Source organism: Rattus rattus, chromosome 4, assembly GCF_011064425.1.
Source record: "Rattus rattus isolate New Zealand chromosome 4, Rrattus_CSIRO_v1, whole genome shotgun sequence".
Classification (NCBI taxonomy): Eukaryota; Metazoa; Chordata; class Mammalia; order Rodentia; family Muridae; genus Rattus; species Rattus rattus.
In genome coordinates, this window is record NC_046157.1 from 133,446,277 (window position 1) to 133,460,195 (window position 13,919).

Consider the following 13,919-nt stretch of genomic DNA (forward strand, 5'->3'; position numbering starts at 1 on the left):
ACAATTTTGACAGGATGAGCGCTTCCGCCAGGATTCTGATGCTTCTTTAGCCAGTCTTCTCGATGGCCCATGGTGGCGGGTGAGCTGGCGTGAGAGGAAGAAGGATCCAAACTACTGTTACCACACTGATTACAGGGATGTGCTTCTACATCGTGTCGGCATCTAACTCTGTTACCCTTTTTTCAGAAATATTATTACCCCGCAACGAGTGGAATATCCAGCATTCTTATCCCCAGAATTTAATGTTAACATTGGGGGTCCTGAAACCAACCAGGCAACTGTGGTGCAACTTGAAAAACTCCGTGAGAAGCCCCGGGAAAGGTAAAGTGCACACATTTCATTTACTCACACATGGTCTGCCGTATTCCAAATCCCGTCTGTTGAACCATGGGCTTTCTGGTGGCCTGGGAATATCACTGTGACACTGCTTCATGTGTTCTCAGCAGCTGGGTACTTTATGATGGCAAGGAGAGAGGTGACGACCAAAGAGGTGAAGAAGACCCATTCATAAGACAGCTGCTCCTCCCCTCGTTTGTTCTGTGGTCTTGTGTGCTGTCTTTCCTGTCATGTTTTCTGTCAGTCTGGGTATTTCCTTCCAACTCACACACCACCTCACTGGATCTTTCTTTCTTTTTAATCTGCTGTTGAACTAATTCCAATGAGTTTTAGTTACTTTCTTTCTTGGTTATGGAATTTCCATTTATTTGTATAGTTCCTTCTGCTCTGCAACACTCAGTTGTGGCTTTTAATACCTTAATCACATTAATCTTACTGCTACGTGGTCCAGACCTCTGTAAAACAGCATAGGCAATGGGCCTTAATCCTTAGACGTTTAGTTCTAATTCTGGAGGCTATGATGTCCAGCATCATGACACTGGCTGAAGGCATTTCATGATTTATGGCTTGATATGTATTTCTTTACACCTTTTAGTCTTCAACTTAGATTCTTGCGTTCTTTGAGAAAACTTTGTGTATTTGGTACTTAGAGAGCACCTGACATGTTGTAGATATTCATGAGTCTTTGATAAATAGACAGACTGTCAGATTAGAGGACAGAGGTGTATTCTTTGGTCATCCAGCTCATGTTCATGAACTTAGGATGGTGGAAAACCAATATATGCACACACTCATGTGTGCACACACTCTCTCCTACATAAGTCCTCCCAAGTTACTTCAGACCACCTCATTGTACAACAGCAACAAAGTCTGAAGGAAGTATGTTTTGGAATTTTGTTCGAAAGCAATGTTATAAAAGCAGTGGATAGTTACTGATCCTAGATTCCATGAGCAAGAGAGACCCAGGGCTGTTGAGCCCATTGTTCTGTGCCATAATTTCAAAGGACTTGGTGGTAGCCAAGATGGTAAGAAGCTGAGCAGGGCTAAGATAGATATGCAGTCCTGAGGAAACAGAAGCCAGAGTTCAGTGTACTTCATAAATACCCAGACCAACAAGTTACGACAGAATAACTCTGTCTTTAAATGCTATGCCCCAGCTGCCTACTGCCTACCACTGGACCTCATTCTGGCATTAGAAGTAAGAGCTGGCTGCCAGAGGTAATGTGTACCTTTCCTAGAGGAAAATATACACAGGAGCCTCAAATTCTACCAAATTTTAAATAGTGTCTTCCACCAAGTAAAAACTATATACAGGAGGATGTAATACTAAACACACACACACACACACACACACACACACACACACACACAGAGAAACATTTATTACAGAACACACACACACAAGCAAAAAGTGAAAAAAATACACTAGACACAGACTTCCAGGAGAGCCAGCTTGCAGTTATCAGATCTGGACTCTGAGTAGCAACGGTGGCTGCAGATAACGATGCGTGAGCTTCCCACATCCACATCTTATGTTGAAGACATCACGATGACACTGGGGGCAGGACCTTGCATTTTGTTGACTCCAACTTTAAGGACTGGCAGATAGATGAGCAAACTCTTAGAGTGACTATGTTTTACCATAGGCATGCACCCAAACTGGACACAGTGCAAGACTGTTTCCATCAGGCATGGTTTCTTCAGTGAGACTGAAACTGGGTTCTCTTATTATAGGGCACATGATGTTTGCCTGGGCAGTTTTTCAATTTGTTGGTTTTTGTTAGCATCCATACTGTATTTCTGGGAATATAATATCAAAATGTTATGCGAATTCTACCATTTTTTATTTATTAAATGGAGTGAATTTGTAAATCTCCTTGGTTGCCCAGTGTTACATTCCTTGTAGGGAGAGAGGAATAGATGATCATTTCTCTCCTTCAGTTACTTGGTTTTCAAGGTTGGGTTCTGATTATCCTTCAAATGCAATACTACTAGTTATCTATTACTGTATTAAAACCACAGTAAATGTAGGCATATTGCATATTTTGTAGGCTAAGTTCTTTACTTTTATTGGCTGGGGTCGGTTGTACAGTCAGATGAGAGGAGGAATAGACGAACCATGAGAAGTCTTTGTTCATCCGTCTGTCACTTGCTGCCAGCAGTGAGCTGGGCCCTGAGGTTTCCACGTGGCTTTTGGTAGGCTGCCCTGGCTTCATTACAGAGCAGCATTCTGAAGGCAGCATTGAAGGAGGGCACACACCACTGTGCACAGTGCTCCTCATACTTGCCTTAATGTCACAATAATGGTGTCCCATTGGCTAAGGCAAGCCTCATGGCCATCTTTGGGAATTAATACATGAGGAATTCTAGACTCATTTTTTTTTTATTTCATCTGGCTTTTTAAATTTATTTAACTCTTTAATCTGCTTTTACAGTCCAGTCATTATCCCCCTCCCGGTCTGCCCCCTGACTGTTTCTCATCCCATAACTCCTCCCCCATCTCCTAGAGGATGTCCCCACTCCCTCGGACTTCCCCACTCCCTGGGGCCCCAAGTCTCTCGAGGGTTAGATGTGTCTTCTCTCACTGGGGCCAGACCCAGGAGTCCTCTGCTGTGTATGTGTTGGGGGCCTCACATCAGCTGGTGTGTGCTGCCTGGTTGGTGACTCAGTGTCTGAGAGATCTCTGGGGTCCAGGTTAGTTGAGACTGCTGGTCCTCCCATGAGGTGGCTCTCTCCTCATCTTTTAGACTCAGATTTTTGAGGAGAAAATTAGCTAAGAAAATTTTCAGTCAAATACAGTGTTCCTTCCATTCTTATATTTGGCACCCTCAATGCTGGTTTTGGTTTTAAAGGATGGTTTAAATACTTTACTATAAGGTTTGTTACAAAGGCCATCCATGGCTTTTCGTTGCTACTTGTATTCTATTAGTTTCTGTAGGGATTTGAAAAGATTTTGAAATTTTGCTGCCCCTGCAGGCACTGTCACTCCCAGACTTCCCACCTTCTCAGTGAGCTTAAGCAAGCATGGCAGTTTGTCATTATAATGTATATTATGACAGTAAAGAAGCAAGAAATGTTTTTAAAGAGAAAAGTGTCTTTTGTTGATATTATCTGTACACGCAGTGACAAAAAGTTTGAATATAAAATGCTACACCAGATGTTTTCACCCCACCCCTATTCTTCCTGTTATTTGTGTTGCTGGGGGGTGAACATAGGCTCTCAAGCGTGCTAGGCAAATGTTCTACCATTGAGCTACAGCACCAGCTTTCTCAGTTAATAGCTTAATGTCTTAACCTCTGATGTAACAATATATTTTAAAGGTAGAGCTTTTGGGAAATAACTGGGGTAGATCAAGTTTGAGGATAAAGCCCTCCTAATGCTAATGCATTGATAACTTTAAAAAGGTTACAAAATGAGGAGAAGACATGGTGTCCATCTTTCCTCTGTGAGGATATGAGGACCACCTGAAGCCAGGAAGACCCTTGCCAGGATCTGACTGGACTGGCACCTTAGACAACACAGCCTTGAGAATTATGAGAAATAAGTGTCTGTTGTTTAATCCGCCCAATATATAGCACTCTGTTATTGCAGCCCAGACTAATTGAAATAAGCACTTTATTTTTTATTGGTTACTTTATTTATTTACACTCTAAATGTTACTCCCCTTTCCAGTTTCCCCTTCACAAGTACTCTATCCCCTCCCCCCTCCTCCTGACTATGAGGGTGCTTCTCCACCCAACCACTCACTCTAGCATTCCTCTACCCTGGGTCATTGAGCCGCCACTGGAACGAGGAGCTCCCCTCCCAGTGATGCCCGACAAGGCCATCCTCTGCTACATATGCAGCTGGAGCCATGGATCCCTCCATGTGTACTCTTTGGATGGTGGTTCAGTCCCTGGGAGCTTTGGGGGTTCTGGTTAGTTAATATTGTTGTTCTTCCCGTGGGGTTGCAAACTCCTTCAGCTTTTTCAGTCCTCGTCCTACCTTCTCCATTGGGGTTCCTGCACTCAGTCTGATGGTTGGCTGCACGCATCCACATCTGTATTGGTCAGGTTCTGTCAGAGCCTCTCAGGGGACAGCTATACCAGGCTCCTGACAGCAAGCACTTCTCATCTGCAATAGTGTCTGGGTTTAATGTTGCAGATAGGATGGATCCCTAGGTGAGGCAGTCTCTGGATGGCCTTTCCTTCAGTCCCTGCTCCACCACAGAATACTACTCAACTATTAAAAACTATAACTTCATGAAATTCACAGCCAAATGGATGGAACTTGAAAATATTGTGAGTGAGATAACCCAGTCACAAAAGAACACACATGGAAGGTACTCACTGATAAGTGGATATTAGCCAAAAAGAATCTCAGAATACCCACAATACAACTCCCAGACCATATGAAACCCAAGAAGAAAGATCACACCAAAGTGTGGATACTACAGTCCTACTCAGAAGGGGGGAGAGAATAATCTTGGGAAGTAGAGGGAGAGGGATCTGGGAGGGAAAAGGGGGTGCAGTTCGGATACTGAAGGAATAAGCACAAAGAATAATAATTGACTAATTTCTGAATGTGTTTATAAAGCTTAACTAATGATAATAGTTACTACCTAATAAGAAATACGTCCTCATCACCAATGTTAGAAATACATTTGTGTGCCTTTATGAGATGTACCTCTGTCCCTGATTGCATCCCATAACCATGACCCTTATTTTTGTTGTAATTCTTTATTTTAACTGTATCCTTAGATAATATGTTTTTGGTGTGTCCCTTTTGGAACTTTATGTAAACAGATCATACTGTGTCATTTTTCTGTGACTTTTATCGCACATTCTTCTGTCACTGACTTCGTTTCATCTCTAACTGCTTTCTTTGTTTAGATTGGAAAGAATGAAAGAGGAATATAAAAGTATGAATACATGGATAGAAAAAGCCGATTATTTAAGAAATCTTATTAATCCAAAACTGTTAAAAAAAGACTCTAAGGTAATTGACAAAATGCATTCTTTTATATGTAGCATGCAATACATATGCTTAGTAGAGCTATGCATTGATAATTAAGTGTTTGATCAGATTATTGCTTATAATACCATTATATAAAATGCTACATGCTTCATAACTTTACTATATTAACAGTGTATCATTCCATAAGTTTATTCATGGTTTATAAGGTTCAGTTAACTGGCCAATTTAAAGCCTGCCTTTCAGGGGCATTCAGCCTGTCCACCAAGTTGCGGATCCATCAGCACAATCAATTTTAGAAAATGTTCATGATGGAGTCAGAAGAAGCCGGACAGCATGAGTGAGAACTCGCTCAGTTCTCTAAGTGCCTTGCAGCCCTCGGCAGCAGCCAGTCTGTGTTATTCTTCTGTATACGTTTGCCTGTCCCCAACATTTCCTAAACGTGGGACCACATATAAACACACGGTCCTTTGTGCCTTACTGTGGCTCTCTTGCCTTAATGTTTTCCAGTTGTAGCACGTGGCAGCATGTCATTTGTCTCTAGATGTGTCCCCGCTGCAAGGATACACTACATTTGTCTGTGTCCATCTGCTGACACACATTGTGGTTATTTATTCTATTGAGCTACAGTCAAGGGCGATGCAGTGAGCTTTCATGAGCAGACATCTATTGTTCTTCTTGAGATGGGGGTCTCACTATGTAGGCTAGTCTTAAACTTGCTGACAACCTCAAAATCCTCCTGCCTCAGCCTTCCCAGTGCTGAGATTACAGATGTGGGCCAACGTGCTTGGCTTTCTTGTATACTTTTGTGTGTGAACATATGTTTTTAATTTTCCTGCATGAATGCCCAGGAACAGAAGGGTTACATGTAATTCCCAGTTAAAGTTTTGAAGAATTGCCAAATTATTTGTACAAGCAAACTTGTCATCTTTCATTGCAATAAGAAAGTATGTAGTGGTTTTGAATCTTGACCTCTTGTTGGGTTCCATATTGTGATTGCAGGTCCCAATGTTCCCAACAAACCTAAGAATTCAAAGTCCTGACTCATTAATTTTTGTTTTCATTTCTCTAATGATGGATGATGTGAAAATTTTTTCATACATTCTCTATTTGTATATCTTCTTTGGATAAATATTCAAACCTTTGGACAATTTTTAAAATTGTACTTTTGTCTTGTTTAGCTGCAATGGTCTTTAAATGCATTTTGATAGTAATATTTCATTTGAAGTTTAGATATGTAATGTATACATTTTGATCAAGAAATAAAGGATATCTATCTCAGATAAAAGATTTACTAAGATCACGATCTTGAAATGCTAGTCATACTGTGTTGATATTATGTTTTACAATATCTCTGTAAGAATTGGGCAGCAGTGTACTGTTAGAGGTTGAATTAACTGTTATTTACAAATATAGAGTTAATATTTTAGGAGAAACTAGTCATTAGAGAGATTGTGGATTTGTGCTCTTATTATTAACGGTGTCTATACAAAAAGATTCAATGTCATCGTGCATTACAAATTTCCTTGGAGTTTTGTAAAGATATGCATAATTTTAAAGACATGGGCCATAACGTACTCCAACACAAACGTGCTTCTTGCCGTCCTCCTGCCTGAGTTACACAGCTAGCATCATGCTTTAAGATCTTTGTTCTCATTCTGTCATCTCAGTGATGTTGGTCCCTGTGCTTAGGCTGCTGCCTTCTGGAGTAGCTACTCCTCCTCTTATCTTGTCCTCTGTAAAATACATATGAAAGCAGAAAAAATATTTTAGGTCTTTAAGTATTCTACCCATCATGCTTTCTTTTCTTCTTTCTTCCTTCGTGTGTCTAGGGAAGTGTTGAGCCGTCTGGATCAAATTCTAGTGTATTAGAAGAGCTTGAAAGAACGACACATGGTAAAATCAAGTTAATTTCTATGTTTATTATTAAGTTAACTAAAGCAAGGTGGTATATTATAAACGTTACTTAATTACTCTAAATTAATTTCACTTTCATCTCAGATGATATATACATTTTACTATTGTACCAATTATATTTGTATTCTGTAATAATCTCTAAGAAAAGCCTTGGTCCCTATCAAGAGTTTTGTTTTTTTTTTTAACTTTTAAAATTGCTACTTATTTTCTGTGTATGGATGTTTTATCTGTGTAAGTGCCTGTGTATCATGTGTATTCCTGAGATCCTCAGAGGCCATCAGAGAGTATCACTTCCTCTAGGCAGAGAGTTACAGGTGGTCGTGAGCCACCATGTGCATGCTGGGACATGGACCCTCTTACTGCTAGTCATTCCTCCCACCTCAGGAGTTAAAAAAAAAATTTAATGGTTCTTTGCTTCTTTAAATATAGAAAAATTTAAATCTTAGCTGTGATATTTATAAAGACATTTTTGTTAAGCATTTGAATTACAGAACTATTGAGGTGTGTGTGTGTGTGTGTGTGTGTGTGTGTGTGTGTGTACGTGTAAGAGAGAGTCAAAGACAGAACAAGAAAGAGAGAAAGAGAAACTATAGCAGAGGAAATCCAATTAGTGTCTAATTTGAGAACTTACCCTAAGGTATCAGTAAGAGATTTAATTAATGAAAAATAGTGTTCACCCAGTCTCCTACACATCTCTCTCCAATCTCTGTAGAAAGCAAGGTAAAGTGTGCACATTACTGAATGTTAAACACATGCTTTCACATCTTTAAAGCTTTATTTGTGATATAATTTATTATTGCAAGGTTTTTGTTGTAACTTAATTGCCTTTCCATGCTATTTCCCCAGCAACATCAGCCACATGCGTGTGTGTGTGTGTGTGTGTGTGTGTGTGTGTGTGTGTGTGTGTGTGTGTGTGCGTGCGCGCGCTCGCGCTCATAATTCTGTCTCCTATACTAACTTACTAGAGTGGAGCTGTTGTATCTTTAATCTATATGAAATATACAAGCTTCTTTTTGGTGCTGTTTTTATTGTTTTGTTGCTAAAGATCAAACCTAGGACCTCACATATGCTAGGCAAGCACCCAGCCAAGGCTCTGCAGAGCTCCAACACCCATGCTTTAAGTGCAGACTCTCTACAGATCCCCTCTTTAGTATCACACACTGGAAGAAGTAACACCCCCCCCTTGTACTATGAGTTCTGCTTCTCCAGTAGTTTGGTTTTGGTTTTGGTTTTTGTTTTTGTTTTTTGTTTTTGTTTTTGTTTTTTGTGGGTCAGCTAATGACTTGTTTCTTTTTGGTATTTCTGAGGCCTCCACTGTCCCAGCACATACATGTATTCTGGGTACTTTCCTATCCATGTTTTTAAAGACAAGTAAGCTGAGAATTAAGCAGATTAAATAGCCAACTAATTAGAATTCAGTCATTAACTGATAAGAGCTGACTTTGAGCTTAGTCAGTTTGACCCTGGAACTTAAGTTTTAACCATATTGCTATTTCCTTCTTATGCACCATATCCATAAAACAATCGGTTCTTATTTCTTTTATAGCTGACATACCACAGCTAGGAAAAATGAGTTGAGGGAAGAATGTCACCAAGACATGAACTCTGAGACCTTTCTGGCCCTCTAAAGATACTCCAATTCCAACAGTTTATAAATCAATTCCTTTTTACAAGAAATCCAAAAACTGACTGACAGGCTCCCAAATGCTGAGTGAGCACAAAACCTGCTCTATTTTAGCTGCTAGGATTACTTAAGGCACCACTGTGGAGGTCAAGAACTAACAGCATAAGCTATAAGCTAATATTTTTATTTTTCTGAGTACATCCTAAGACATGGCCTTCTGTCTTGCTTGTATCAGAACACTGTTAAGACTTAGCATACTCTAGACGTTTGAGACACATTAAGAATAAAAAATGTACCATGTATGGTTGTGTGTGCCTGTAATATAGTCACTTAAGTGGATAGGGCAAGAGGAATCAGGAGTTGGAAGCCAACATTCTGATTCTCCCCACAGACAGGCTGAGGCACTGACTCTTGTCTTGCTTGTCTAGGTGCATTGGTGATCTAATACTAATAATCATTGAGAACAAAGATAATTTGAACTTGAATGAAAGTTTTAAGAGGCCCCAGAATCTCTAATCAGTCAGCCTGGTGAAGGTTTGCTGTACAATGCTTTAACAAGAGAAAGAAATGACTGTTTTCTCTTATGTGACAATATCAACACAAAGTAACAAGGAAAATGGGCCCATCAAGATAGGTCTCCAATAACGGTGCTTACCTTCCTACCTGACAACATGAGTCCAAATCCACACAGGTAGAAGCTAAAAGAGACTGGGGTGGCTGTGCTTGTATCATAAAAACACCAGTCAAAACTTTAAAGGAGACTAATAAGTCCATTATATGATGACAAAGGGGTCAACGCATCAAAAAGAAATAATTGTAAATATATGCAACCAGTGTCAGAGAACTTAACAATATGCAAGCGAGGATAAAAGAGAATCAGGTAACAATACAAAAATAATGGGAAAGGGCACTTTCTATAATTAATAGTACAAGACAGAAATTAAAAAGAGAATTTCATAGCACTGTAAATTCACTTAACTATAGCCCAAATGTATATGTATGTGTGTGTGTATATATGTGTGTGTATGTATGTATGTATATGTATATATATATATATATATATATAGAGAGAGAGAGAGAGAGAGAGAACAGCATAGACTATCTGTTCTCCTCAGGAGTTCGTCAAATATTCTCCAAAGTAAATATCACTAAACAAGCCAACAAATTGAGAGTGATTTATGTCGTACCAAATACCTTTTCAATTACAATGGAGTGAAGTTAGAACTGTCAGCGAAGAAAATGAAAATTCTCACTATGTAGGAATTTAATTTTTATTTTTAACAACCAGTAAAACACTGGCTCAATGCAAGGAAGAATTAGAAAACACCCTAAATACATTCACTGAAGCAAAAGCAATGCTGAAAGGGACATTGACATTAAGAGGTCAGGTTTTGTTTTTTTTTTTCTTTTTCTCGGAGCTGGGGACCGAACCCAGGGCCTTGCGCTTCCTAGGCAAGCGCTCTACCACTGAGCTAAATCCCCAACCCCAAGAGGTCAGGTTTTTATGGCAATAAAGGTTCCTGTAGAAAAAAGATCTGGGGCTCCATAACTCCCGGTGCCTGATGCTCTTGCAGAATTCGATGTCAGACAGTTCACCACTGCCTGTAACTCCAGCTGCTGGGAAATCCAGTGCCTCTAGTCTCCATAGTCACCAGAATACATGTGTACACACACACACACACACACGCACGCACGCACGCACGCACGCACGCACGCACGCACGCACGTGCGCACATAATTAAAAGTAAAGAAGTAAAGAATATTAAAAGTAAAGAATGCTTTTTTGGAAAAGACCTAAAATTAAACAACTTAACTTCATGCCACTAAGAACTAGAACAGGAGCCAACTTCAAAGTCAGAGGTAATAAAGATCATAGTTTTTTTTTTCAATTAGAGAATTGAAAAAAAAATCAATGAAGCTAAGTTTAAAAATAAATAGGGGTTGGGGATTTAGCTCAGTGGTAGAGCACTTGCCTAGCAAGCGCAAGGCCCTGGGTTCGGTCCCCAGCTCCGAAAAAACGAAAAAAAAATGTAAATAAAATTGACAAATTGAGCTAGACTAGGAAAAAATAAAAGTGTGGCTGGAGAGATGGTTCAGAAGTTTGAGTTTTTGTTGCTCTTGCCGGGGACCCAGGTCCAGTTCTCAGCACCCACCTGGTGGCTCACAACCATCTGTAACTCCAGTTCCAGGGAATCTAACATCCTCTTCTGACCTCCCCAAGGAAAAGGCACACACACAATGTACAGATATATACGCAGGAAGATACTCATTCAGATTAAAAAAACATCTAAAAAAGAAAGAAAAAACCCACTATTATGTAGACCATGTTAGCTGGCCTTAAACTCAAAGCAGTCCCCCAGCCTCCACCTCTCATGTGCCACTATGCCTGACTCCTCTTCCAATTTTTAATGTATAGTTTTTCTCTAATCTTGGAGCAAGGCAAGGATGTCCTTCCCTGATTGTTGATTGAGCACAGTACTGGCAATCCTAAGAGAGCGATCAGTCAGGAACAGGATATCACTGCCATCTAGCTCAGAAAGGAAGATGGCACCGCTTTATTTTTACAGGACATGACCTGGCATTTTTAGAATCTCCCATCTAAGTGCTCCCTTCCCAACTTCATGTCATTGTTTCTTTTTTAATAACCCCTGAGCCCGTGAGTGCTGCCTGTGTGCATGTGTACAGCACCATCCACTGGAACATAGCAACCACACACCCACAGAAAAATCAGTATCAACGGCTCCTCAGCTAGGGTAGAGCCTCATTAGAGTCCCCTCTACTCATGCTGGTGAGTTGGCTGGCTTGATTTTGCACAGGTTGTGTGTAGGTAGCTACTATGATTTCATGGGTGCAATGGACACACCCTGTCCAGAATATGCGTTTCATGATACTCCTCCTCATCTTCTGAGAGTCTTTCCACTCGGTGTCTCACTCCTCCACGAGCCTTGACGGTGTGATTTGCATGTCCTGCTCAGGGCTGAGTATGAAGCAATCCTGAGTGCTGTGACCAGTTCTGAGCTTCTGCACTGACTGCTGAATGCTGCAAAAAAGGAGTTTCTCCTACCAAGGTTGAGAGCAGCAGTAGTCAGTGGGGACAGACACAGATATGTCGAAGGCAGTTTGACAGCACAGGGCATGATCTTATATGTGCAACCCCCTAAAGCTCTACAAGAAAAACATATTAGAACTAATAAATCTGACAAAGCTGTGCAATACAGAATCGTGTAAAAAACCCACCTCATTCTCCCCATGAGCTAGCTACAAAAAGAAAGTGAGTTAAAGAGAATTAAAAATTTAAAATGTGAGGCTTGAAACTATAAGATTTGCGGGCGATATATGAGAAGAGTTCAATGATGTTGGTGCAGGTGATAATTCCTTTAATGAGACAGTGAAAGCACAAGTCCAAACACAAAAACAGCTGGACTATATCCAGCTAAAGAGCCCCTGACAGCAGACAGTGAGTAAAAAGGCAAGCACAGAATGGACAGAAGGTCTGCAAAGCATGCATGGTAAGTGGCTAATACCCATTTTTCAGTTCACTAACAACAAAAACAAGTCAATGTAAATAACCTGATTAAAAATGTCTCAGATTTGTATACAAATCTCTATAAAAAAGAAAACAAATGTTCAAAATCACTAATCACCAGTTCAGTGTAAATCAAAACTTGTGTTTATAAAAGATAAAGGGAGAAGGAATATGTTTAGTAGATGTATGATGGCCCCTCCGCGGGCCCATGCTGAGGCATCACTTCCCCCTGAGGGACCAGCCACATGACAGCATAGTATAGAGTTTATTCAGGGCGTGGGGAGGGCAACTGAGAAGGTAGTATAGACAGAGAGAGAGGGGGGGGGTAGAGGTAGGCCATTAGCACTTGGGGAGAGAGGGGGAGGGGTGAGAGGACAGAGTAGGAGCAGGAAAACAAGAGTAAGAGAGTGAGGAGGGGGCAAGCAGCCCCTTTATAGTGAGTCAGGCACACCTGGCTGTTGCCAAGTAACTGTGGGGCAGAGCTTAGACAAAATGCTCACAAAAACCGTAATACCATATACCTGATCATATACCAAAAAGTGAAAAGATAACAAGTGCTGACCAGGCTGTGGGGAAATGGAAAACCTTGTATATTGTTGGTGGGATATAAAATGGCTCAGGGACTTGGGGGAAAATATTAAGGCTCAACATCAATTCCCACATGCTCCGTTCTTATTTCTACACCCCTCCTTCTTCCCAGAGGCTTGTCACCATGTTTTCACTAAGGCAGTGCTCATGTTTGAATAGCTGCTGTAAGTTGTCCTTTCTTTGAAGGGAGAAAAATTATAATCATAGTTCATCAGTGTATATACATATAAGTAATGCAATATTATTTAAATAAAACAGAGAACTTGTAATTTTTTTAAACAGATATTCATTTCAGAAAATCTGAAGCTATTTCAAACGAGGTAAGAGAATTTCTTCTTTTATGTTCTGTGTTTTACCTGGATGGCCCGGGCGTGCATATTCATGACTGGTTCCCACAGAGGAAAAAGAAGGTGCTGGATCTTTCTGGGAGCTGGAGTTGTAGATGGTTGTGAGCCACCATGTGGTTGCTGGGAATTGAACTCAGGACCTCTGGAAGAGCAGTTGGTGTTCTTAACCACTCTGAGCCAAAAGGGAATTTCTAATAGTCATTAATCTATGAAGAGATGGAATATAAGTAGAACAGTTATAGGTAAACCTTAAAATGCATCCCTAAAGTTATTCAGTTATTTTTGTTATGACAATATCTATACTATTAGTTTCAAAATAAATTGCTCTATGGAAACAGACGAGCACAAAACAGTAACATTTAGAAAAGGAGAAAGCCCGTGAGATTTTACTTAAGATCTGAGGAGCAGATGACTTAAGCCTGTTTTTACTTTCACTAGAATTGCTCATTAGAATGAGAATCTAACAATATACATTTAATGATAGAAGTCAGTGAAAATGGAATTATCTAAACGTAATTTTTCATTCTATTAAGGAATAAATCGCCATGTAGATCGGTAAAGGATTTGTTTCTGCTTTCTGATGCTACTTAATTGTTTCCATATTGGGTCTCTGACTGCCAAGCGTGAG

General features: G+C 40.2%; 1 protein-coding gene across 1 annotated transcript in view; it reads left to right on the forward strand.

Moving 5' to 3' along the window:
- The window catches only part of C2cd6 (C2 calcium dependent domain containing 6), a 95,211-nt gene that overhangs the window by 31,411 nt on the left and 49,881 nt on the right, over nucleotides 1-13,919 (forward strand). Inside the window, exons 9-12 of the mRNA XM_032901155.1 lie at nucleotides 187-321; nucleotides 5,208-5,313; nucleotides 7,122-7,185; nucleotides 13,227-13,264. Of these exons, the coding sequence (XP_032757046.1) occupies nucleotides 187-321; nucleotides 5,208-5,313; nucleotides 7,122-7,185; nucleotides 13,227-13,264 (343 nt within the window). The remainder of the gene's footprint in view (nucleotides 1-186; nucleotides 322-5,207; nucleotides 5,314-7,121; nucleotides 7,186-13,226; nucleotides 13,265-13,919) is intronic.